The sequence below is a fragment of the Hakea prostrata genome, chromosome 10, assembly GCF_041222555.1.
Source record: "Hakea prostrata isolate BN-2017 chromosome 10, UWA_Hpros_2, whole genome shotgun sequence".
Classification (NCBI taxonomy): Eukaryota; Viridiplantae; Streptophyta; class Magnoliopsida; order Proteales; family Proteaceae; genus Hakea; species Hakea prostrata.
This window is the reverse complement of record NC_142609.1, coordinates 45344195-45370000: the sequence shown is the minus strand read 5'-3', so window position 1 is coordinate 45370000 and position 25806 is coordinate 45344195. Positions and strand designations below refer to the sequence as shown.

Genomic DNA, 25806 nt, shown 5'->3' with positions numbered 1-25806 from the left:
AAAAAAGTGGCAAGAAATCAGCTCGTTAAGCGGTTCAAAAACCGCTTTGCCGCCTAGGCGAACGCTTTGATAACCATTTTGTTAACCAATAAAAAATAAATTCCTATACTAATCTAGCTAGTAGGAAGTACAAGTTCGGACTACAGGGCATGGTTATCAAAGCGTTCACCTAGGCGGCAAAGTGGTTTTTGAACCGCTTAACTAACGGGCTGATTTCTTGCCGCTTTTTTGCTTAGGCACTACCACTTTGCCGCCTTTTGCGCCATATTGCCGTATAGATTCTAAAGCAGTTGCTTTTTTTACATTTTGTAATTTGTGCATATTATTAATTTTTTTAATCATAATTTATTCTACAATACCATATATAAATTTAAATATGTGAGCCATTTCGGAATCGATGCCTAATTTGCAAATGAATTCCGAAGCCCAAAGTGCTTGTCGGCAACAGAATGTGAAGCATGAGCCATATTCAAAATTGATAATCAATGGATCATTAAATAAACAATGACTTGGAAACCGGAATAATGAGATCTATTAATTTATCATGTCGGCACTGTTTGGTTAAAAAAGGGAAAAATGGATACATCAATTCTGATTCCAATTCGAATATTATTCATGTATATTTAACAAAAAAGTCATGTTAAAAATAATTTTGAAATAATTTGACTAAACTATATATGAATAATATTGTTATTCATTTCGGATTTCACTAAACTTTCATTTTCATTTTTCACATTGATTACTGATATAGTACATACTACATAATTATTGTTATGAATCTTATGATGCTTGATGAGATGAAGTTATGTTTTTATTATTTTTTTGGATAATTTTTCATAATTGTGATTCTTGAATGTTTTTTTATTTTTATGAATGTGATTCTTGAATGTTTGTTTAGTACTTTAGTTTATTATAAAAAATATTTGTATTAAAAAGTAGTTATATTAAAAATATTGACTAAACCGCTTTGGTCGCTTTATTGCCGCTTAAGCGCTGCTTAGTTGCTTGATCGCCAAGACGGGACCCCAATCGCTTTGGTCGCTTTAATAACCATGCTATGGGGAACTAAAAGGCTAAGTTGCCAAGATTGAATTCAGCAAAACCTAATTTCAAGTAAATCTGATTTTTTTTTTTCTATATTACTTTAAGAAACACAGAGAAATTAAACTAACAATTAATGGGAAAACTTTAGCTATAAATGAGTGGGGGTCTTTGGGATTTCGAATCCCCCATGCTTTTCACTAACCGATTTTAGCTCTACACCTCAAAAAAAGATGGTCTTTCCTAGATATGCCTCTCTTCGCAAGACTATCATCCTTCGCCGAAGCTTGACATGCCTAGTTTGCTTAGGTATAGAGCATCATCAGTCAGACTCATACACAATTAGAAGCATCAACTAGAAGGCATAAAACTATTCAAACTAATGAAAGTAAGCAATGGTTCATCTACATCCCAAAGAAAAAGGAACTAGCTTCGCATTACAACAAGACTCATAAAACAAATAATAATGGCATTCAAAACTCTTTGGGGACTGCTACTGCTTGCGGACAGCACTCTGTTGAAGGCTTCAGTTTCAGACCAAAAACACGGCTGAATTGCTGGACAGAACATAATAGAGACTGGTTCGTGGTCCTCTTCTTCCTCAATGAGAGAGATAGATTGGGAGTGGTTGTAAGTAATATGAAAGCCAAGATATCCCTCCAAAACCATAGGGTTGCTTTTTATAAGCTCTCCCTCTTTCCCCCAAAGTTTCCTAATCTGCTACTCCTCAAATTCTTGTGTATTTTCAGAAAAAAGGAAGGAATCGAATACAATCAACCCAATTTTATATTGGTTCCCAATGAGTAAGGAGAGAGAGAAAAGAGAAAAAGATTGGGTGGGTTGATTAGAGAAGGAATAAAAAATATAGGAAAGAAAGAAATAGGCAAGAGACGAAATAAGGAAGAGAGAAAATAAGAAGGGGAGAGAATAGGAAAGAGAGAGAGGAAAAAAAACAACTTCTTTACCTAAAACTAAAAAAACCAACAACTTGTTTTCCTAGAACTAAGGAAGAAATCTGAAAAAATGAAGATAAAATAAGAAGGAATTTACTAAAGAAAGTAGGGGAAATCTAGGCTGTTAGAGAAAAAAAAGGAAAGTCAAAGCTTGTGACACAATTCTCTCTCCGTGGACTCTAGGTGATTTTGCATTAGAATTCCAATTCTACCCCTGGACCTGAAAATTAAATAAAAGCAGTGATTTAGATCATATAAATGGAAAGAAAATATAAAATAAAACCTATATCTATATGATCTTTATGCACTTATCAGGGAGTTAGAGCAGAATTAGGTTTTAGGTGGGAGAGGGAGAGGTTGAACCTAGGGTCGGGTTTAGAACAGAAATTGAAAGCTTTCCGGGATAGGATTCAGGATGGCTTCCAGAGGTACCTGTTTATGACCTTGATTAGCCTGGCTGAAGCTGGAATTCTGCTGTAGATGGTGGTCGAAGGCTGTCTCCTATAGCCACTGTCAAGGATCTGAGCTGGACTTCACTTAGGACCTTCCTAGGGTTGATTCTTCAAGCTTATTTGACCAAACAGACCTTCTACTACTCGAATCCTCAAACTATTTGACAAATCCAGTACTAAAACACACACAATGCTTGAATTGGAAGCTTTATTGCTCAATAATTCAAACTGCTTCTCCCCATTGAGTGGTGAGGTTTATTTATACATGGTAGGGGCTGGGTTTCTTATTTGGATTCCCAGCCAATACTGCTATAACTCAACAACTACTAGGTCTTAAAGTTTGACCTGTACAAGGACTGATTTAAAACTTCTAAATAAGTGCAAGCTTCTAATGAAAGAAAATTACATACCAAATATACACCTGACATGGTCAGGATGTACAATCTGTCCTTGACCTATCAAGTAGACTCAAAGAAAGCAATTGAAATTGAAACTAAGCAATTGGAACTGAAAATAAAGCAATTGGGCAGCAACCTAGGTGGCTCCCTTGGCCCTCCGCTTGGTCTTGAACTTGCTTTTGGACTTGAAATGCTCGGATACTCTATTAGGGACAAACCTAATTACTTGAAGACATAGAAGTTGAGGAGGAAGGGGGTTGTCCTTAGAGACTATTTGTTTGAAGGAGAAAAAGGGGTGGGACAGTTAAAAGTGGGACCCATATGAAACGGAGTGAGCATATAGAAAAGCAAAGGAAGGAAAAGTAAGGAAAAAATAGAATGTGGTGGGCCCGACAAGCTTAGTTTAAGTTTTTCACAAAGGTCCCCGAAAAATGGTGGGACTTTTTTTAGAAAAGGGGTGGGAAAAGTAGATGGCACATTAGCATACATACTCCTTAATTTAAGGAAGCTTGTCTGCAAAAGGTATTAAATTTTGCGAAAACTCAGCAAAATTTTGCTGAGATTTCGTGTTTTGGTACACATCGAAACGAAATATTGATCAAAATGGAGAAGTTTAAATTTCGACCCAAATTTCCAAAATTTCACTGAAATTTCAGTGAAATTTTGTAGTAGTCCTTATCCTTACACACTTTCTTTAAGATGGGTTGGCTGTTTTATGAGGATGATGCTACCTACAGAAAGGTAGTGTTTGACTATACGGAGCACTACTTGGGTTGGATGGCATGGGTTAAGTATGTCCACCATTCGCAAAGGTAGGCCTACAGGGTTGAGACAAGGGAGCCACTACGGCACAACAACTATTATTAGGTTATTCATAAGTGTGATGTGTATTGTAAATTTGTAATTTGTAATTCATTCATATACTCTTATTTTATACACTTACATTATTTGAACCGTATACTATTGACTACCTACTTTTACACTTGTACTTGACTATTTGTTTATTGAATTTTAGTTGTCTTTTGTATTGCATTTTAGTGAAGACCTTAGTGTTCTCTTGCATCATATCCTTATTAACATTGGTTAAAATTCATGTTCCAAACTTCCAATTTGCTTGTATATAGCCGGGCATGTGCTGATCAAGAACATCACTTTGAGTTAGGTTTTAGGCAAAAATAACACTCTTAGTGCGTTTATTGGCCTCAAATTAGGTTGGACACTAAAAACTAGGCTATGACGAACCCAAAAATCCATCAAAATTTAAGGTTGAAATCTGAAAAAAAGATTCCCAAAGTTTGACAAAATTTTGCACCTTGCTTGTCTGCTGATTCTTCAACTCCATTGAACCAAGCAAACTGAACTTTTTGAATTTCATTGGAAATAGTACAATTTTCCCACCCCTTTTTGTCCATCCTATTTTGTTCCATCAAACAAATGGTCTCTTAGGGATATATGAAGATTAGACTGCTTGAGCCCCTAGATGATGGTAGAGGATTCTTTGAGGATGCCAAGGGTTAATCTAGAAGGACAGGTTCACCCCAGTGCCAACCATAGAGTTATTGGTAGTAATCGCAACGTGCCAAAGCACAGGAAGCTTACGTTATTTTTTCTACTTTTGCCACTTACCCATCTCAACATTCTCATCTTTGCCACAATGAGTTTATTTATATGATGCTTTTTAATTGCTTGACATCCTGCACCGTACATCTTCTTCTATTGTGATGTGATTTATACCTCTACTACGCAATTAGTCCCAACACAAATTGATGTGAATGATATTCAGCTCTTTTAGATTCTACTTCTAGCATTGGACCTCACCATTCTGCTTTTGACTCCACATCATAATTGGATTTTGTCAGGATCTACTACAATATGGGTAATCTACTTATGGAGAACCTTCCCTGCAGTGGACACCAATTTATATTTTTAACACAAAAAATAAGTTAATATTGATCAAAGAGTACTGAACACAAATGAACTTCACATCACTTAGTGAGTTTAGTCCATGGCTTTATGGTTGATCCAACGGAGATTTCTTCACTTTTTCAATGGACCCTTACATGAAATAATACGTTTGATGGGACTGCTTTACATGTCACCTGTTTCTGTGCAGTTTTTCTCATTCAAGCTGATTCTGCAAGGAATCTCTTGTAAGGGACAAATATTTTGTTTTTCTCCTTTAATTGAAACTCTCTACCTCTATCAAAGAGTTCAATTCCTCTTTTTATTTTTATTCATGAGGGTAACCCTTCCTGATAAATCTTATCAATTTAATGTCCTTGCTTCTTTGTTCTGTTGCCAAAGTTACTCTTGGAAGACACTAGTAATTCATCTGCAATAGTTGTAAGGTGATCATTAATACAACTTAAAGTCAGCATCAATTATCATTAATGCTGTTAAGTAACATTTCAGTCACTTATTCAAGGATGTCCATGATGGAATCTTGAGTGCTGAAAGTGACAGAGTCTATTATATAACGTTTTCTATTTTTATAAATAATGAACTCCATAAAGTATAGAAATATGAAAAGAAAAGATTACGATGACAAAATATAAGTTCATTGCAAGTAAGGACTACACTTCCTCTCCTTATTCTAATGGTTTTTTCTTTTCTACTTGATTTTTTCTGCGCCATTTTCTTTTTAGTTGGATGGCTGACTTTATTTCCTGAAAACAATGCAAAAAAATTTGCACTTCCAGGGAAAATGACCAGGTTCAAGTATTAAGGGAACCAGTTTGCACACAGAATAGTAAAGGTTAAACTTTGGATCAACTCCTAACTCAACTCTCCCAGGACCTTGCATAGATGTGACCAGCACTTGGTGGGCCATAGAGTTGCTGTCCTCTCCACACATTGGGATGTTTCTTTTCAGACATTTTGGTTTCGTGCTCATAGTGTTTGAGATTTCTCCAGAAAGTAATCTTTACCAGTGGACCAAAATATTTTATCAATTTTGTTGGGTTATGCTAAAATTTCAGTAGTTTTTTCCGATTCCAATAGGTTATGTCCCTCATTTAAACCAAAACACTAATGTAGTAATGTTTAACCATTCCAATAGAACAGGCTTATTGTTGTTTCCTGGGGTCTTATCCTTTCATTTCGGTCTTCCTCCTAAATACTGTTGTTGTTTGTTCCTTTCTCTTTAATATATTATTTATTCATAAAAAAAAAAACCATTCCAATAGAACTTAAAACTTTAGTTTACCCAAGAAGTGGAGATCTACAAGGCTTCTTTTCTTTTGCAAAATGAGTCAGAGTGGATAAGGCACGTAACAAATGCTTAGGTTAGTTGAATCTTGAAATCGAACACTTTTCGTATAGTTATGTGATCCTTCTTGGCAGAACATTAGCTTCTTTTCCAGCATACCAGACTTTTCCAGTTTGGATCCATTACTGATGATTGCATTGTCATAGTGTGAAGTGGAAAGAAATATTTTCTATTGGGCGTTTTAGTCATTTATTTTTAAATCATATGGCTGTCTTTCTGCCCTATTACAACTCAACTTCTGCAGATGGATCTTTATCTTCTATGGTTTTTTTTTATTCGTTTTTTTGGGGGTGGGGGGTGGTTAGTATCTTTAGGTACCAATACTTATTCAATCTTACCTCTTCCTGGTTGGTGTTCAGCTTTTCACAGTTGCAGTTTTGGATCTATTGGAAGGCCTGCCAGTTTTTCAGTTACAAAAGTACTGTTGATAGGGCGTTATTTTCATGCTACAGGTTTTAAGCATTGGAATTTTTCTTTTCGCAGTTATAAAGGGATCGAAATTTAGATGTTATTTTAACTTCTCTTGCTTGCTTGCTTTTCGAAGGAGTATGTAACTCGGTAGAACAGAACTACTATCAAATACTTGGTGTCAGCAAAGGTGCAAGTCGAGATGAAATCAAGAAGGCTTTTCATGAGGTATGTTATAGGCATATATATAACAGTTTCAACTGTATACTTATCTGTTGGGTTTTGGAGAAAGGAGAATGCATTGCATCACCAGTGCAATGTATGTCACTAGATTTTGCAGCCATGCCTGCATCTTTGTTATGGTGCTTTTCTTCCACTTCATGTTTAAATTATCTCTCAACTAGAGTTGTGAATGCAAATTGTTAAATGATATTAAGTAGGAGTTAGTTTTATCTTTTTACCTTTTTGTTTTTCAAAATGTTTCTTGGGTGTAAAGCTGGGAGTCAGAGGTTAGCCTTGACACTTATTTGGTTCCAGATCTTATGTTTCTAATTTAAGAAAGTTAGATATTGGACAGATCTGATCTATTATGTTTCCAGATTGTCCCAGTTCTGATGATATGTTTCCAGATTGCTCTGAAATCAGTTTAGTAAAGTGAAGCTATTCCATTGTTAATGTATTCTATGCTTGAGGGGGAGGACTAAACTTCTGCAGCTCCTCTTCTCCTCCTCACTTCTTCTTCTCCATTCTCCTTTCTTTCTCTCTTTTTTGTCTCACCGTGGCTTCTCTGGTTTACAATTTTTGGTTGCTGTGTAACACAAATATACTTTTAGTAGTTGAAAGTGGATCAGCTGATGTTGAAAGTGACTGCTTGTTGTCAGCTTGGCAACAAAAACTTTGAAGTCTCCCCTTCATGCCTGGGATGTTATATCTTGACAAGGAAATCAATGGCTTTAGGCCATCATCATATTTTATGTCATAAAGTTTTGAAAAAGAAAAAGAAATAAAAATGACCCCTGCTTGTTAGTGTCAAAATTTTAATTTTGTACCTGCGTGAACTGTGGTTTGTGGACTGGTGGGTTCTGTACTTTTATGTCTAATTTATTGCAGGCCTGATGTTAAAAACTTAAGTTTATGATCTTCGAACATGATGCAGCTTGCAAAAAAATATCATCCAGACGCAAACAAGAACAATCCTGTGGCTAAAAGGAAGTTTCAAGAGATAAGAAATGCTTATGAGGTCCGTGTTTGGGGTGAATCTGTACCATATCTTTACCCTATTGTAAATATCATATTTATTCTGTTCAAAAAACTCACTCAGTTATTGGAACTTTGTCTTTCTATCTCCTCTTTCTTCATTTTTTTGGGGGTTTTGTACTTGTGTGATTGCTTGATCTTTACATCCTTAATTGTTTTCTGTCTGATAATTAGCTGCATTCTTGTCTTGTGGAAGGTAAATTACAGACTTTGCGGGACCCCGAGCAGAGAGCACAGTATGATAGGGTAACAAATTTTCTTCTTGCAAGTTATGCTGGTTTTGCCAACGTTCTTATTCTGAATCAGTTAAAAATTTTATTTCATTTTTTTTAACCTATTTGAGGGGTGTAGTTTCCTTTAAATAAGTAAAAGCGTTCAACCAATGATTCTAAGTTTACTCAATCTCCTCATTATCTTCTGCCCACTAAAGGAGCTTAGCAGAGGTTCTGGGAGAAGAGAGTATGCTGGTGCCAACTCAGAGGGGTTTACTTATGGTTCTAATGCTTATCGACATAATTTCTCAGATTCATTCCATAAGATTTTCTCCGAGGTATGTTTTTGTTGCCATCTTGCGTATTAATACAGTTCCCTGTTCTATTTTGTCTACTGACAGTGCTGCTGATGCTTTGCAGATCTTTGAGAATGAGACAGATAATTTTGCAACTGATATACAGGTCAATTGATTTTGCATAATGACACACAAGGGAACAAATTTATTTATCTTGTCTGGAAGCCAATCTATCTATCCTTTTTTGTTTGGGCATTTCATAGGCGGAGCTGTCTCTTTCTTTCGCTGAAGCTTCTAAAGGCTGCACAAAACATCTGTCTTTTGATGCTTATGTTCCTTGTGACTCCTGCAGTGAGTAAAAGCTTATTCCAGTTTAGATTTGTATTTAGGACATTGCACCAAAAAGGAAACTTCTTTTTACCTTGAGCAAAATAACTCGTGATCATAATCCCTTTCTTTTCATTTTCTCTTTGTTGTCTAGTTGATGAGTTTGTGAAGTGGGTTACCCTTTTTTTCCGGGGTGTGGGGAACTTGCTGCATTTTCTTTTAGCCTTTCCTTTTTCTGCTGAATAGAGAGTATGATTTATATTTTTAAATAAAAGTCATTGGTTGTGATATAGTTATAGATTTGTAGGAGACCAACTAGAAGCCAAATTCAGGATCTTCTATGAATAAGTTGGTTCAGCTAGGTCAAATTCAGGGATAGGGTTGAGGTTAGGTATTAGGTTTATTAATTCTTTGTCAATAGGTGACTAAGTTTTAGGGTAAAAACAGGTGTTAAATAACTTAAATTGTAATGACATACCCATATGTTTTTTTTTTTTTGGGGGGGGGGGGGCAGGATATTGGTTGATTTTTCCTCCAATTGACTCTTATCGGTAGAGTTGAGCAGGGATCAATAATTATGTAGTTTTTGTTCAATATTTTTATATGCATAAAGGGCTTGACTGATCACACCAATCATTCAAGCATTGCGGACTTAATTACTTCTTTTAACATGGCATCAGAGTTAAAACTGATCTAGGTGTTAGAATCTCCAAAAAGAAAATTTTCTTTTTCCCATTGTCTTGCACCTTTCTCCTCTATTTGCTTCTGATCCTTAACAAAGGCAGCAGCTTGAGGTGATCAATTGATCCAAAATTGCCCTACTTTCTTCAACTCTCTGCAAGATTCAGTTCTTATAATTGCCATACATCATGTCTTCTCTTCTGAAGATCCAAGTTCACATTTGTGGACATTATCTATTAAAATTTCATTAATAGCAGAAGAATTTTTTATTTTTAGAAGACCTGCAGTTTTTAGGGGTTTTCAAAACTAAACACCTATTGATTTTTGGAGATACCTTGTTTATAATTTCCTCCTGGGTATTTTCTCACAAAATCAATGATGTGGTCCTGGATGATAGATGATCAACAGGGAGCCAATTCTTCCAAGATCTTGGTCAGAATGTACTTAGATGGTCAACAAAGGATTTTTTTAGAATTCGGTCAGGGAGTCTATGGGGTAAAATTGTGGAAATCTCAAATGGGGCCTTGTAGGTTTGCTACAAGTTAAAATAACAATGACATGTGATGAATGAGTTGATAATAGGAAATAGACACTGTTATGATATGCATGATTTACCACTTCAGTGAAAACCAACTATGTGGGTTCCACCTCAGATTGAATAACATTTTGATTGTATTCTACCCAGATTTTATTTTATTTCCTTAGCTTCTACTTATTCAATTTTTGTTGGTAGCTTGGCTGAAAAGCAAATGCAGTCTAGTCTTAGTTTCTATTTTCTGTCAAATAATATCTAGTTTCTATTTTCTCTTTAACTCAGTTTAGAAAATAAATCCTAGACTGTGATTAGTTACCTTGCTTAAATAAAGTGCTATGTGAGGGGGAGGGTCTCATGGGCATCCTCTCTCCCCTCTTCTTCATTCTCTTCATCTTCTTTTCCCTCATTCTTCTCTTCTCTTCTTCCTGCGGTTATGGTCTTCTGAAACTGCAGCAACTGTCACAGATACCTAAGTTGGTGTGGAAGAAAGTTTAAAGTGGGATAATGGGTACAACTTGATATGGAGTCTTTCTAGGGATTGGGAATTGATTTTTATAGGTTTGCATGGGATGAAACTTGGAGGAAATGTAGATAATGATGTTGGGGAATGGTGCTCCAAGTTTGGTAATGTTCCAATAGGTAAATTGGCTTAAACCTAGGTTGTCAATCTTGAGGTTTTAGGGAGTACTAAAATTCATGAACTTGTTTTGTGCAATTTGGGTGACTAGAAATTTGGATTTGGCTATAACTTGGTTTGAAGGTAGGGGATGGTATGTAGAAATTAGAGTTTGTGGTGTAGCTTCAAATGAATGAGGGCCAGTTCTTCCAAGATCTTTTAAGAGAACCAACTCATATGGGACCAAGAAAGGCTTGAAAATTTTGGGGTTAGATTGTGAGGGTGGTTGTTCCCCAATTGGTTCCTAACAATTGTGTTAATTCCTTGCTTGGGGTTTGGTTTGTTTGATGGGATATAGATGGATGGAGGCACAAGGATATTTAGGGTATGAAGGATACTTTAACCCATCCCATAGGAGGTTGATAAATATGTTGATATGGGCTAGATTTGTGATCTTGGGGGGAAAATAGGGTGATAATAAGAAAGGATGGGTAAATCTAGGATTTGGTTAGTCCAATGGGGTTGAAATTGGGATGGAAGGTCTCTAGGGTTGGGGGGATGAGGTTCCTAAAGTTTGGGATAGATCTAATGGTTAGATTGGCAAGTAGATCTGACCTGAAATTTTGGGTCTCTAAAAATCTCTAAAAAAATCTGAAAATTCATGAAAATAAAAAGAGGGTGATATGAGAAGGGAATGGGATTTTTTCTTACATGAAATGTACTGTATTGTGTGTGCAATATGATATCTGTGCTTGCAGATGGATTTTTTTTAAAATATTATTTTTAAATTTATTTATTATTATTATTTTTTACTTAAAATCATATTTTTCAACTTTAAAATGAAATGTACTATATTGTGTGTGTAATACGATATCTTTGCTTGCAGATGGATTTTTTTTTCTTCCTTAAAATCATATTTTCAACTTTAAAATTTCATAGTGATACTGTGATAATTCTTTTTATAACAAGATTTAAGCACCTCATGCTTTGATCTTCCTCATACTTGATTTGCCTTATATATTCTTATTCATGCCAAAAGTTGTTCCTCGCATTTGAAATAATGATGGTATTCATGTTCTTGTGTATCTTGGGATGCAGATGGACGTGGCCATCCAATTCATGCCAAGGCTCAAGTTTGCCCTACCTGTAGGGGCATTGGGAGGGTAAGTGCTTCAGATACATTCAGGGGCAATAGGAGTGAGTTAGTCCTTGTAGAAGTTTTGATTTCAAGAAGAATATTTTTTGCAAAAATTATGAGAAAGTTATATAACTTTTAATAGTTGATTGCTGTTAGAATATTTGCCAAATCTTGTTTCAGGTTACAATTCCTCCGTTCACATCAACATGTGGTACTTGCAAAGGTTTTGGGCGAGTTATTAAGGTCTGTCTCAGATAGGACTAAAATTTTAGCCAATGGATTTCTTGATGGGAGAAGGAATCTTTAATGATCGTCTACTCATTGCAGGAATATTGTATAACATGCAAAGGTTCTGGTGTGGTTGAAGGTGTTAAGGAGGTTACTGTCACAATTCCAGCAGGTTAGTCTTCACCGCTTATCTTGATACATATATGGCTGTAACCCGCTGGAATAACTTGGTTTTACTGGAGGTTCCTGATCCTAACTTTGGTCATTGATTTTCGGGAAGTATATTTGTACCCATAGAACAAAGTTCCATCGAAACTTTTGAAATTTCCACCGAAAATTTCCATTTTGGTAAACTTGAAACGAAACTAAGGGACCTGAAAAAAATCCAAGTTTCGAATCGAAATTTTGTCAAAACTTGTCGAAACTTTGTTCAACCTAGCTAGACCAGCTGGTTAATGAGAAAAAAAATTCCCAAATTTCGTGGGAAACATGGGAAATTTCGTGGAAACCTGAGAAATTTCATGGAAACTTGGGAAATTTCGTGGAAGCCTCGGGACTTTTTCCTGCATTATTTGTAGCTTTCCCATATTAGCATTTCCTGCATTATTTGTAGCTTTCCCATATTTTCAATTTTTTTGTTTCTTTCATGTTTTCCCAAATACCCCTTCCATCAAGACTTCCCTATCCAAATTGCGTATTCCCTTAGACTGGTTGTTTTAGGCATGTTGATGACCAAACTTATAAAGTTACAGTTGTCGATTACTTTGACAACCATAGGCATAAAATGTCATGGGACGTCTATGTTCGTTGGTTGGAGGAGGGGATGTTATAAGGATAGTACTAGTCGACTTATAGGATGGATCCACCGAGGCACTCAGCTTGGCACTGAGTTGTACTTTCCTTTTATTGTCAATTACTTTGTATTTGATGTTTTGAAGTTAGAAATTATATATTGAATGTTATGTACTTAAGCAGTTAAGTTTATAGTGTACTTCTTGGACAACTCTACATTGATTTTATGTACATAAAATGACATATTTATATTGATTTTTTTAAGAAAAATATAGCCAATGTGTTCTTTATACTCTAATTAGCTTAAATGCAAAGTCCCACCCTAAAATATTCCCTAAAACCTGTAGAAACTTGCACAAAAAAGTCCTAAGTTTCCTCAAAATTTCCCAGTTTCCCACCTAGGTTTCCCATTTTCACCTAGTCGAAACTTGAGTTTTCCTCGAATTCTTTTCTATGTTTGTACCATTCTGTTATAGCATATATCACAGTTCTCAGCCTCACCCACCTAACCCACCCTATCTGCTCTTGACTGTGTGTTTGGTATACTTGGAAACAGCATCTCCTGCAAATTGTGAAGCACAGGTTAAGGCTGTATGTGTTTCCCTTTCCTAGACCCCACAGAAGCGGAAGCCTCATGCACTAGGACCAATGCTTTATTTCTCCCTATTAGATCCTTGTAGCTTAAGCTTCTCTGCTCTGAAAAAGCAGTCATGCTGCATGGTCTGCTAGTAGTGAAAAATCCCTCTTTACTCATCTGAGTTGCCTTGCCTCTGGTAGGGGTACAGGTAATGAAGCTCACTGTAGTGTTCTTATCCTAGGCTTTCCCTGCTTGCTGGAATGGGTTTTTGCCTGCGTACAGGTCCTGGACCAGACATCTGATGCAAGAAAAGATTGCTTATTTGTTCGATTGGGGTTGATTAATCTAAATTTAGAACTGAAATGATTAGATGGATTATGGATAAGTTGTTGTCCGGTTTTCTGCTGCAATGGTTTTTTCTTTCAGCCCATTTGATGGGGGTCGTCAATTCTATTTGAGATCCAGTTCCAGTTTCTTTACCAGTCTGGGTAGTTTCCAGGATTTCATTTATCTCAAGTGAGCTTGAGAATCTTGTTTTAGAATATCTGGAAGGTTTCTTCTTCAAACTCTTTCGTTTCAAGTCTTATGAGTTGTCTTTAGAAATGGATAGGATGTACTTAGGCCTGATTTGTATGGTTTCTCCTTCTATTTCATGAAGTAATTTCTAGTTTGAAAATTGTTTGGTTTGATCTTTGCATCTTATTTCTGTGAAATAGAAATTAAATGGAATACATTTTCTGAAATATCTCTGGAGCTGTTTCAATTGTGAAATTGAATTGTTGGACATATGGTTACTTTGATGGCTAAGCTGTGATTTCATGTTAAAAATTAAACACTGCCCCGTTCTCCTAATGGTCACAGCATCATTGCAACCACCTTCTCCCAAAAAGAGAGAGAATCTATTTTCCAGATTTTAACTATCAAATGAATTGCTTGATAGTTTAATAGTTCAGATTGATGCAACAAAAACGATTTTAATTCAAAGGGGCAGACCCAGTGTCGAAAAGCTTCCACACAAGCAGATACCCCGGGGGGGGGGGGGCAATTTTCCTATGCAGCCTTACCCCAGCAACTTTTGCTGAGGGGGTGTTTCAATGCCTTGACATCTGGCTGCAGCTGTGGTCCACTGAACATTGTGCCAAGGCTTGTCCCTAAAAACAATTTCAATTTATTGGCCAAAAATATACTTTTGACTATTTCATGAAATCATTCTGGAATTGAATTAGAAATTATACTAGATCTGGCCTTAGTCTACGATAGGTGGTCTGATATGCTATATAATGCAATGGGTTTTGAGGTCAAAGAATTAGATTCGTCAAGAGTTGTCAAGGAGGCAATTTCAGTGAGCATTTTATGTTTATAACCCAATGGTGATGGTCTGATTGATTATCTGTGTCATCTGGGTATTTTTCTTTTACTTATTTTCTGGGTTTTTTTATATATTTTTTTATTGGTGTGGCTCTAGGTACGTCAGTTTAACCTTGCATGCAGCTACTCTGTTTTGACATCTATTCTTGGTCCTCTTCTCCTGGCTATGTCTCCCTCAAGTGGTCCCTCTTTCAGCAACACCTTGTCCCAAATCCTGACTCTTGTCCCTCAAGATTGTCATATCACCCTTCCATGTGGCTATACTGGCGTCTGCCTAGCAATGACCTGTGGACTTGTAGGTTGATAATAACTTTTTCCTATTTCTTAATATTTTTCTGCAGCCTGCCAAAACCTTTAGATTACAAATGATCTGGAGTTTGGTATCGTCTCAATTTGCCCATGATTATGTAGCTGAACCCAACCTAAGCCTCCAAATTTTCACCTAAAGGACATGGTGCTTAGCTGTTGATTCTGTTTATTATCACAGTTTATCTTAAGGTCCCCATTCATTTAGAAGGCTATTTTTTGGGCATTGATTATGTACAGTGTGCTTATGCTGATTCTAGTGACATCTTTTCATAATTGGTCTTTAGTTTAATTCTACTTATTATAGTGCAGGGGCTAGAATGTATTCAGCTACTGTTAAACCGGATAAATTTCTTTTGTAGGTAAATTTGAGTAAAAATTTTGATGTTCTCAATTCCCTCTCTGTTTTCTGGGTCTGGTGTAGGGGTTGATTCTGGTGATACAATTCGTGTACCAAAGGCTGGTAATGGTGGAGGACGGGGAGTTCAACCAGGAACTCTTTATATAAAACTAAAGGTACAACTTCTGTTCTTATGCTTATATTTGCATCATTCATGTTTGGGATTTTAATTTTACTTGTTTCTTATCATCTGCAGTAAAAATTAGTTTGAACTATTACTTCTAAATCATAATTTATCACAACGGGTGTATTTTTTTTAAGCTCAAACGTCTCCTTGTTTGATAAAGAGCAATATGTCATGTGATCCAATGTTGCTATAGGGGTAGCAGGAAGTTCTGGCATTCTATTTAACCTGAGATGATTTTACAATATTATGTAGTTGATAATCTGCCTTAGAAATTTTGCTGGAAAAGAAACTAGATGATTGGAAGAGGTTTTATGAGCCATGCCTAGTCTTTACTATAGAGTTACTTTTGTGATGCCCCGCATCTTCTTATATTATTATTTTATTATTGTGTGTGAATGTGTCAGTCTTTAAGATTATTAAGATTATGATGGTTGGTTTGATGGTTTAATCAAATGGTTCGAGTGTAGTTAAAGAATAGCTTAAATGAGGCTAGATTTCAATTGATATTTTGGTCAAGGTCAAACATTGCTTGTGGGTCCCACAATAGTAGAATTAAACTAAATTGAAAACGAGGAAATGATTAGCATGATTTTTTGAACTCGGAGGTACTAATATTAACACCTCGGAGTGGGCCCTGCGTAAGACAATAGAGCGGGCCCACAAGCCCATAAAGAAGCCCACTATTTAATTAAATATATACGTGTATATATTATATTATATTATGTATAAAGTAAATCATGTATATATATATATATATATATATTATATTCATCACAGCACACGTAAGAGGATTAGGAGAGAGAAAGGGAGAAGGTGACACCTCCCACTCTCCCTCCCACCTACGTGGGAGCTTCTAAACAAAGAGTAACATGAGGTGTTACTCATACTACCGCAGGTAGGTTTTAAGATAAGAAAGAGAAACAAATTGGAGATGCAAAGACATCATATGCGTGTGAAACAAACAAAAGAGGAATATAAGAAAGGAGAGAGAAGGAGTGGAGTGGAGAAGAAGTGGAGAATAGAGACAAGAAGTACAGAGGGTAGGTATAGGAGAAATTAAGGAAAGAGAGATAAGAAGAGAGAGTGGATGAAAGGGACATGAGGAGAGAGGATACAAAGTGGAAGTTGATTGTTTTGTACGTAGGAGTAGAGTGGAGAGAGAACAGAAAAAGGGAAGCCATTAAAGAACTAGAGGAGAGAGAAGTGAAAAAGAGAAAGGAAGAGAGAGTGAAGTGAAGAGACTAGAGAGAGAAGAGGAAGGCAAGAGAGGAGAGAGAGGAAGAACATGGAGAAGAGAGCAAAGAAAGAGAGAGAGAAAAAAAGGGGAAATCTCTTGTTGGCTCCTGTATATTTGAAATAGTCATTAATTGTTCAGGATACAGGAGGGAGAGCGGATTTTAACGGAACCTGGGTCAAGACACACACACATGGAACAGGAACATGTAAGTGATATTGACCAACTTATGATGCTAAATGGGTGATTCCCTTTAGTAGACATGTAACACTCACATGATAACATAAAATCTATTTTATTTATTCGTTGATGCAATTTATGGAAAATTGGAAAGTGCATGATATATGTGTTTGTGTATTAAACAAAAATGCATGGGATTGGATGACAGCTTAATGACTTGATTGAACTGCTTGAATTGGAATGCTAATAGTATTCTTAAACTGTTAATCATGATTTTGAAATGATGCTTATGCATGTTAAATGTAAATTATCATGCTTTCATATTTAAATGATTGGATTGTATGACTGGGTGTCTAGTTTTTTTTCAGATGAGACTAAATGATGATTGAAATGTAAAAGGTACATTGAAATAGACAGAGCATGGTAACGCAATACTGAATTGAATATAAAAAAAGTAGTAAAAGAAAATGAAATGAAATGTAATGGCTTCTGTAAGTCCTGGCATGGTAAAAAATTCGAGGGAAACTCAAGTTTTGATTGGGTGAAAATGGGAAACTTAGGTGGAAACTTGGAAAATTTCGAGGAAACCGAGGACTTTTCCGTACAAGTTTCGACAGGTTTTAGAGAGTTTTTTGGGATGGGATCCTGTATTTAAGCTAATTAGAGTATAAAGAATACATTTGTTGTATTTTGCTAAAAAAATCAATGTAGATATGTCATTCAATGTACATAACATCAATGTAGAGTTGTCCAAAAAGTACATTATAAACTTAACTACTTGAGCACATAACATTCAATTTATAATTTTTAACTTCAAATAGTTGACAATAAAAGGAAAATACAACTTAGTGTTAAGAGGAGTGCTGATTCATCCTGTGAGCTGAGTAGTACTATGCTGTAATATCCTCTCCTCCAACCAACGAACATAGACATCCTATGACATTTTATGCCTATGGTTGTCAAGTTAATCGACAACTGTAACTTTATGAGTCTGGTCATCAATATGCTTAAGATAACCAACTTGAGGGAATGCCCACTTTGGATAGGGAAGTCCTGATGGAGGGGGTATTTGTCATGGGTATTTGGGAAAACATGAAATAAACAAAAAAATTAAAATTTGGGAAAACTACAAAATTTACAGGAAAAAGTCCCAAGTTTCCACAAAATTTTCTAGGTTTCCACGAAATTTTCCAAGTTTCGACATAATTTCCTAGGTTTCCAAGAAATTTTCCAAGTTTCCACAAAATTTCCCTAGTTTCCACGAAATTTTCCCAAGTTTCCCATGAAATTTTCCAAGTTTCCCATGAAATTTGGAAATTTTTTTTCCTCATGAACCAGCTGGTCCAACTGGGTTGAACCAAGTTTCGACAGGTTTCGAGGTTTCGACAAGTTTCGACTAAATTTCGAAAATTTTGATCGAAACTGAGAATTTTTTTCGGTCCTCATGAGTTTCGTTTCGCATTTTCCAAAATGGGAAATTTTGGTGGAAATTTTGCAACTTTCGATGGAATTTTGTTCTATGAGTCCTGGTACCTAATATACCCAAATGGGAGGGCATGAAGCAAGACTGAAAAGTGGAAAGATTGAGTTTGTGCCGATGGCAATTCACGTGGTGTACAAGGCTTTGTGCTTAGAAGCCACTTCGGTGGTGAAGAGACATAAGTCACTTTGGTAATGAAGAGACAGAAGCCACTTTGATGGTGAAGAGAAATGTATATTCTTTGGATTTGTTTAGGCTCAAGACTATAAAGTCAGATAACATAAATGAAAATAAACGAAAGGAAAATTGAAATGCATAATGTTATATGACTTTGATGTGATAATTGATGCATGATGAATTGCCTGACTTACTTACATGGTTGTCTATATTGCTTACTGGGCCGCAAAGCTCACTATTGTAAATGTTGACAGGTCCTCAGATACGTGATAAGGGCAAGGGTGCTGCCACCTGACAATGCCTTTGAAGTGGAAAATGGAAACTCTTTTTCTATTTGTTGCAACTGATGTTTGTTTGACCGGACTGTAAATGTATATATTCCTTTGAGATTGTTGAAAGGTCAAATGTAAACATAACAGGACTTTAGACTGTGAACATATGTTTAAACATGTTGTTTGTTTTGTTCTTGAGAATGTTTAGTTTAGCATTTTGTTTTAGTAGTTATAAACATGTTGATAAAGAAAGGAGCTGTCACGTGCCCTAGTTAAATGTCCATAATGTGGGCCCCACCAAGCATGTGAAAACTAGGGTCGTGACAACTTTAGGTGTTAGTTTGATTTTCATTCTTGGGTGATTTCTTTAAATTATAATATGTTAAGTGGATCTCTTCTCCTTGTTCTTTTAGTGGTGTGCTAAAACTAGATAGAATGCACAGTGGAATCTATGAGGAGGGTTTTTTTTTTTTTTTTGGGGGGGGGGGTGTTGTTATGATAAGATCTAGTGCTCCTTCTCTCTTCCTTCCCCTCAACCTTCTTCATTGCTCTGGTACCATGTGGGGAATCCAAATAGAGAAAGCAAATCATGAAATCATGATAGAGAATTCAGAAAAACCAAGATTGTTTTGAGTCAGCCGAGTCAAGTGGATGCAGCCTGCTCAAATAAGGCTGTCTTCTGAGATCTCTAAGGCTAGACTAGTTTCTAGGCCCAAATCTTGATTTTGGGTATGATGCATGGATGGTTCCTTAATAGATCCCCAATTTGGATTGAAGTGATGGCCTTTGAATTCCTTGGTTAGGGTAATTGGGTTCAGAATGGTATTAGGGATGACATGGTGTTGGTTTTGGAGAGATTAGAACAGTGGGATGGGGCACGTTCTTGAGATATGAGATGCAAACTTTGGAGGGAAATTGGATGATAAAAACAAGAATAACCAGATTTGGAAAATTGGCTGGTATGTTTACGCCTAAATTTGGATAAAGGTAAGGGGTATGAAGATGGATTGATGGATAAAATTTTGGGTGAACTGGATGGCTGGCTGGTTATGGAGATGTGGTCTTGATGTAGGATGGAGGGAGGGATCAGGGTTTGGGGTCCAAAATAGAAAATTAAAAGATGATGAGAAAGGGGATTCTGTGAGTTACTAGGGAAAGGGTTTTGATTGATAAAAAAGAAGAATCTACTTTCAACTGATATGCCCTTAGGCACGGCCATACATAACATAGGTAGCTAGAGCAGCGGGTGCTGTAGCGAAACTGATTGCAAAAGAGGGTAAATTGGCCACATTGAAGTCACCCTACCCGCCATTTTGGGAACGTCCAATGCCAATGTCATTGAATGGATAAGTTGCCAATCCCTAAAACGGACTATGTAATGTACTTTATTTGCTGGGCTGTGGCTGGGCATTTTACCATGGGTTTCTATGGTATCAGTCTACCCTTGTTTGAACTCTAATCTTCAGCCTGCAGGTGTCTAGGTTTGACCTTAGAGAACCTACAAAAAAAAAAAACGAGGGGAATTACTGGAAGAGAGTTTTTCTTATTGAATATCTAGCCTGATCTCTCTCCATTGAGTGGATGGGTCTTTCTATACAAACTAGGGGCTGGAATTCCTAATAGGACTTGAATTCCCAGCCTGATTCTAACTTGAGGTCTACTCAAGTTCTTTATAGTTAGACCTGTATGAGAACTAATTTAAAATAAATAAAAGAAAAAATGTTCGAAACAAGAAAATTCACATGTCTAATATGTCCGTCAAGGGGACAGAATTACAGTTTTGCCACTGGTATGCAAAGAAGAACTGAAAATATATAGTGAATAAGCTTCTGGGCAGCAACCCTAGTTGTTGGGCAACAACCCTGGAGGGTTTCGTGACCCTTCACTTGGTCTTGGACTAGGAGAGCATGGATACTGCATCACAAGTAGCTTAGAGTTTAGTATGGAGTAATTTGAAGGCTAGGGTTAGGTCAACGTTAAGGCTTGATGGTTAGGATTATTTCCAGTGCGTGATGGCCAGTCAAGTTTGAGTTTTAAATTTGGAGATTCAAAAAACTAGGATTCTTCTGGGTTTTGAAAAGAGAAATGATGAAATTCTAGCATTTTGGCTGGTTAGAGTGCAACCAAATTCAAACAGCTTTGTTAGGAGGATATGCAGAGTTTGTGATAAAAATATGGTGAGGTTTGGATGGCTGGATTAAAAGTTTACGAATTTTTCAAGATAAACATATTAGGGATGGACTTGGAAGTTAAGGGTTTCTGCTGGATAGAATTTGACCAAATTTAGACTGATAGTCAAGGGAGGTGGTGAGGGTGATTTGGACCTGATTTGGGGATGTTTTGATGGTTCTTTTGGTCTGTGAATGAGTTTAGGCATGGGAAAATCAAAATTGAAGGGGGTCAGGAATCAGGATTGAGAAGTTTAAACATAGAATTATGGAGCTGGGGATGATTTAAACTTACTGTTGTTGCAGAAATACCTCGACAGGAGCTTTTTAGTGGAGAATGTCCTTGACAGGTACCTTGGTTCAATTATACATAAAAAATTTGCTAGAGAGGATGATGTTTCCTAAAGAATTGAAGTAAGGTGGATGAAGTGGAGAGGTGCGTCTAGAGTCTTGTTTGATCGGCGTATTCCCTTAAAGCTCAAACAAAAATTCTATAGGACCGTCATTTGTGCAGCTATGATGTATGGTGCACAGTTTTGGGCTGTTAAAAAGTATCATATAGATAAACTTATTGTAGCAGAAATGATGATGCTAAGATGGATGTGTGACAAAACTAGGAAGGATAAGATAAGGAATGATTATATTAGAGCTGGTCTGAGAGTAGCTGTGAATCTATGATAAGTAAAAAGCTATGAGAAAGTTGTTTGAGGTGGCATACGGCCACGTTCAATGGAGGTCTGTGAATGCCCTTGTACGGTGAAAGATTTATCCAGATTAAAGTAATTAGAAGAGCTAGGGGCAAGACTTAAGATAGACCTTAAACATAGTTGATTGGAAGGCAAGAGTCCATGAAGCCGATCCCATTTAGTTGGGACAAGGCTTGTTGTTGTTGTCCTTGAACTAACAAGAAATTTCCACAACTTGAGGGGAAAGTTGAAGATTGTCACACGACCATCATTAATCATACACCATTTTACCTAGTGTTAGCAATAAACAAAACCCAAATTTGTGTTCATCTGTTTGTTATCAATACTTACCCCTTGTACAACCTCATATAAAAGACTCGTATGCAACCTCATAATATATATATATATTTTTATTACAAAATACAATGTTTTTACTTTGTCTAAAAAAAAAGAGAAGAAAAAGAAGAAGAAGAAGAAGAAGAAAAGCCTAACCCAATCCTTAAGCTATTAGACAACTTAAATTGACTACAACATTGAACTAAAAACAGTCTCACAACTTAAATGAGAATGTTCCCGCAGTAGAGAATATTCCAAAACCACCTAAATTGAACCTCCGGTTTAAACCAGCAAAACTGTTTTGATTTAAAATGCAAAAACTTAACTAAATATGAGAACTGGACTACTAATCTTGCATGCAACTTAACCAGCCATAGTTTAATCCCAGAAAAGTGGCCTAATACACATGGAACCCAACCTAGACTTGTTCCTAGTAAAATAAGTCTTTTTCACTTTTTAGGTGATGAATCTGTATCATAATAAGTTGCACTTCAGCAACATATTTCTCTTTCTTGTTCATTTTTAGTCTGAAACTGCCTATCAGCGAAAGGAGCTGAGGCTGCATAATTAATGACCTTCCTCAGATCCTGCAATAGCAGAAGCCTTGTAAAATGGGATACAACCTAAGTAGAAATTGATTTTATGTTTGTTTCTCTGTCTTCTCTGATAGCTTTGAGTGTATTTTTAAGGTTGAGATGCTCTGTCTTTCTGTAGCTGTAACATCGTGTTGCTTTACAGGTTGACAAAGATACTATTTTTGTTCGAGATGGTGCTGATATATATGTGGATACTCATATTAGCCTTACACAGGTATGGACTTTCCTTTGGTGTCAACTGCGAAGTTCCCAACTTGTAGTTTGAAACTTTGAAAAGTATGATATTTTTACACAGTTTCATTATTCCCTCTGAAATGTTTTCAGCCCTCTCTTTCATCTTTCAATTTTGTGTGATTACAATCCTATTTTTCCAATATTATCCCTTTGAGAATTCTTATATCATCTACTGTGCTTTTTTTTTTTTTGGCCACATATGTATTACCAAGGTTGGAAGTTTCATTTTTGAGGTAGTTCTCTACCTTGGTTCAAAACTATTATGAGTTGTGGTTGAAACCTGGTGGATTTGGCTGTGCGTCTCAAGGCTGTAAGTGACCAAATTAGATCTTGAAATTCTGTGAAACCCAATTTGAAGCCCCCTAATCATAGTAAGAACTCTTAGATTGTAATAAAAAACATACCCAAAATGATACTTTGGCTTTAGAACCTATTTGCTAGTATACATTTTATGCTGCTGTAAAACAGTAAAAAATTCCCCAAAATTTCTGAATTTTGAAGAAGAATCCATAATTCTACTATTACTAATCATTGTAAAATAAGCTTTTACCCCCAAAAAATCAGTGTAAAATAAACAGGATTAGTGATTTTTTTGGGTCATTTTCTTGGATTGGAGGGTTTGAACTTTGAAGTACATCTAAATAACCATAAATGAATGTTTTTCAATAAAAGGTGGCTAAAACTTAACTGTCTTATAAAGGAAAAAGGAACCTGTACCATATATTAAGAAAATCATTGGTTGGGTTTTCTTAGGTTCCTCCCCCCCCCCCCTTTCCTGGTGCACCCCCTCAACTTTTGGATTTACCTCCTTTGAGCTTCTTTAGAAATATCAGGGAACTTCGCTATTGCCAATTAAAGAAATGGCAAGTATATGCATCCAGTTCAACCACAATTTGCATCAATAAATGTGACCTTACCTTGTTTACACTTTACAAGGACAGGGTGGTTGGTTTGTTGAACTGTCTTTTCCTACCTGATCTGAAATATACCAGTAACAACTCTGGTGAATGAAGAAAGCCGGTAAGTGATTATTCTCCATCTTTTTGTTCATTCTAGCATCCACTATGAGCTTGGTAAAACACTGAGGAGGTTGTTTGTTCCCACAATTCTTATACAGTTCATTTCCTGTACATTTACTCGTTACCTGTAATGGCCTTATGGGCACTCTAACTGAGAGTTTACATATTAATTGTTGTTAGCATTCTTGCCATATCTTTTGTCCTTGCTTTCCTAAGGCTTTGTGTTTATGGACACGGACTCACTTTGGACTTATAAATGAAATTTGTCTTGATTTTGCCATTTTGAGTTTTATTTATTAATTCTGCTTACAGGCTATTATTGGTGGTATGGTTGATGTGCCGACCTTGTCTGGGAAGCTTCAAGTAAAAGTATAGGTTTCGTTATCCTTTTTTCTTCTGTTTCATTAACTGGCTTTTTCCCTTTGCATCTTTCTTTCTACAAACAATTGATTTGATTAATTCACATGATCTTCAAAAGTTTACTTTGCCAATTGTCACAAAGTGATATGCTGCGGTCTTTTTCAAGGCAGTGTGGCCTTCTAATTTTTTTCCCTATGGCTTACCACTCATAAAGTGTATCGCCAAAAATTTTTTTTTTTTTTTGATAGGTGGAAGATTAGTTGTTCCAGCCACGTAAGAACTACTTCCTACATCCATGCAATTTCTTCCATTTGGAGTTTGGCATGGTTATCTTGAACTTCCATTAGTTAGATAGAGGGCATGTTTTGGGTTAGCTACTTCTTGTTGGAACGAAAATCAACTATATACCAATTACCAAGCCATGTATTGGTGTAGTCTCTTATACAAATAGTGTCATCAATTGTGTGCCCTTTTTATTTTTTTTGGCAAGTAAGACTTAGTGGATTTCCAATTGTTTTGCAGTGTGGCCAATTCATTGATGGCCGTATTAAGATGCTCTCACTTTGAGGCCTTTCAGGAAGCTAGTCCTCCATTTAATATGCTTATCTCCTTGTCTGTTCATGCAAACTTTTACCAAGTGGTCTTAAGAGTTCCATAGAGTTATAGATGTAACAAATGAATGAACTTCAATGAAGTATATTCAGTTCCTTCTTGCTGATGTTCTCTACTTTATTATTATTATTATTTTTTTTGATGAATAAATAATGAATTAAAGAGATGAAAACCGAACTACAAAAAGATCCAAAGGGCAGGATCAAAGAGGAGGATGGAATTGGGAGTTGAGCCCCCTGGATACAACAATGAGCCTGTTCCTTGGGGAATCAACAACCGGGGGATGGGGAATAGCATAAATCCTAGATGATACATCAAAGTGAATAGCGTTCCAAATAGAATCAATAGAGTGGGATTTGGAAGTCCAGCGCTTGAGGTTACGCTCCCACCACAGATGGTGGACTGTGGCACCAAAGACAAGCCTACCAATTTGGTCACAAATAGAGTTACTTGAAAAGTTACTCAATACCCAAGACCAATCACGGACAAACCCAAATGAACGTCGGGAGCGGGGCCAAATGTAGTTTAGGGCTTTTCTCCAAAGAGAACTAGAGAAAGGGCAAGAAAAGAACAAGTGCTCAATGTCCTTGGTACCATTCCAGCATAAGATGCATTTGGGGTTCACAAGGATGTGGTGGGTAATAAGGAAAGACTGGGTGGGAAGGGCTATATTTAGGGCTCTCACAAGTGCTCGATGTCCTTGGTACCATCCATCATAAGATCCTCTCTACTTTATCATTGATGTGGTGTAACGTTGAATTGAGGGGCTCAACCAATTGTCAGTGCCAGAAAATTAGCAAAACCAGAAGCAAATAAAGGGAATTTCGGTGGACATTTAGAGGGACTGTTGGGGTTTTTTAATGTTCAGATAGGAAGTGACTGTACGGTAATGATGTGTAGGCCCTAAGAATGGACTGATGTAAGTTTTTAGTGATTCTAATGGTTTCTAAGTTTGGGGGCTAATCAAGAGAAAGTAGAGATCTATGTTCAAAAGGTCTACAGGGGGACTTACGCTGTAACTAGAGGTATCCTGTAGGGGTTGACTTCCTCAAAAGGGGAGGCAAATCTGCTC

The 25806-nt window shown here is 36.5% G+C and overlaps 1 protein-coding gene across 4 annotated transcripts in view; it reads left to right on the top strand.

The window, feature by feature from the left end:
• Positions 1-25806, top strand: part of ATJ1 (DNAJ heat shock family protein) — a 46108-nt gene that overhangs the window by 7992 nt on the left and 12310 nt on the right. For 3 of the 4 annotated variants that reach the window (XR_016170385.1, XM_089138521.1, XM_089138519.1), the window contains exons 3-15: positions 6472-6564; positions 6657-6748; positions 7677-7760; positions 7985-8023; positions 8208-8327; positions 8410-8451; positions 8549-8636; positions 11543-11607; positions 11763-11825; positions 11910-11982; positions 15278-15369; positions 22652-22723; positions 24075-24131. Coding sequence is in view for 3 of the 4 variants with exons in the window: in XM_089138521.1 (XP_088994647.1) it covers positions 6472-6564; positions 6657-6748; positions 7677-7760; positions 7985-8023; positions 8208-8327; positions 8410-8451; positions 8549-8636; positions 11543-11607; positions 11763-11825; positions 11910-11982; positions 15278-15369; positions 22652-22723; positions 24075-24131 (980 nt within the window). In the remaining variant the exon portion in view is untranslated. The remainder of the gene's footprint in view (positions 1-6471; positions 6565-6656; positions 6749-7676; positions 7761-7984; positions 8024-8207; positions 8328-8409; positions 8452-8548; positions 8637-11542; positions 11608-11762; positions 11826-11909; positions 11983-15277; positions 15370-22651; positions 22724-24074; positions 24132-25806) is intronic. The other variant, XM_089138520.1, reaches the window with a different exon arrangement.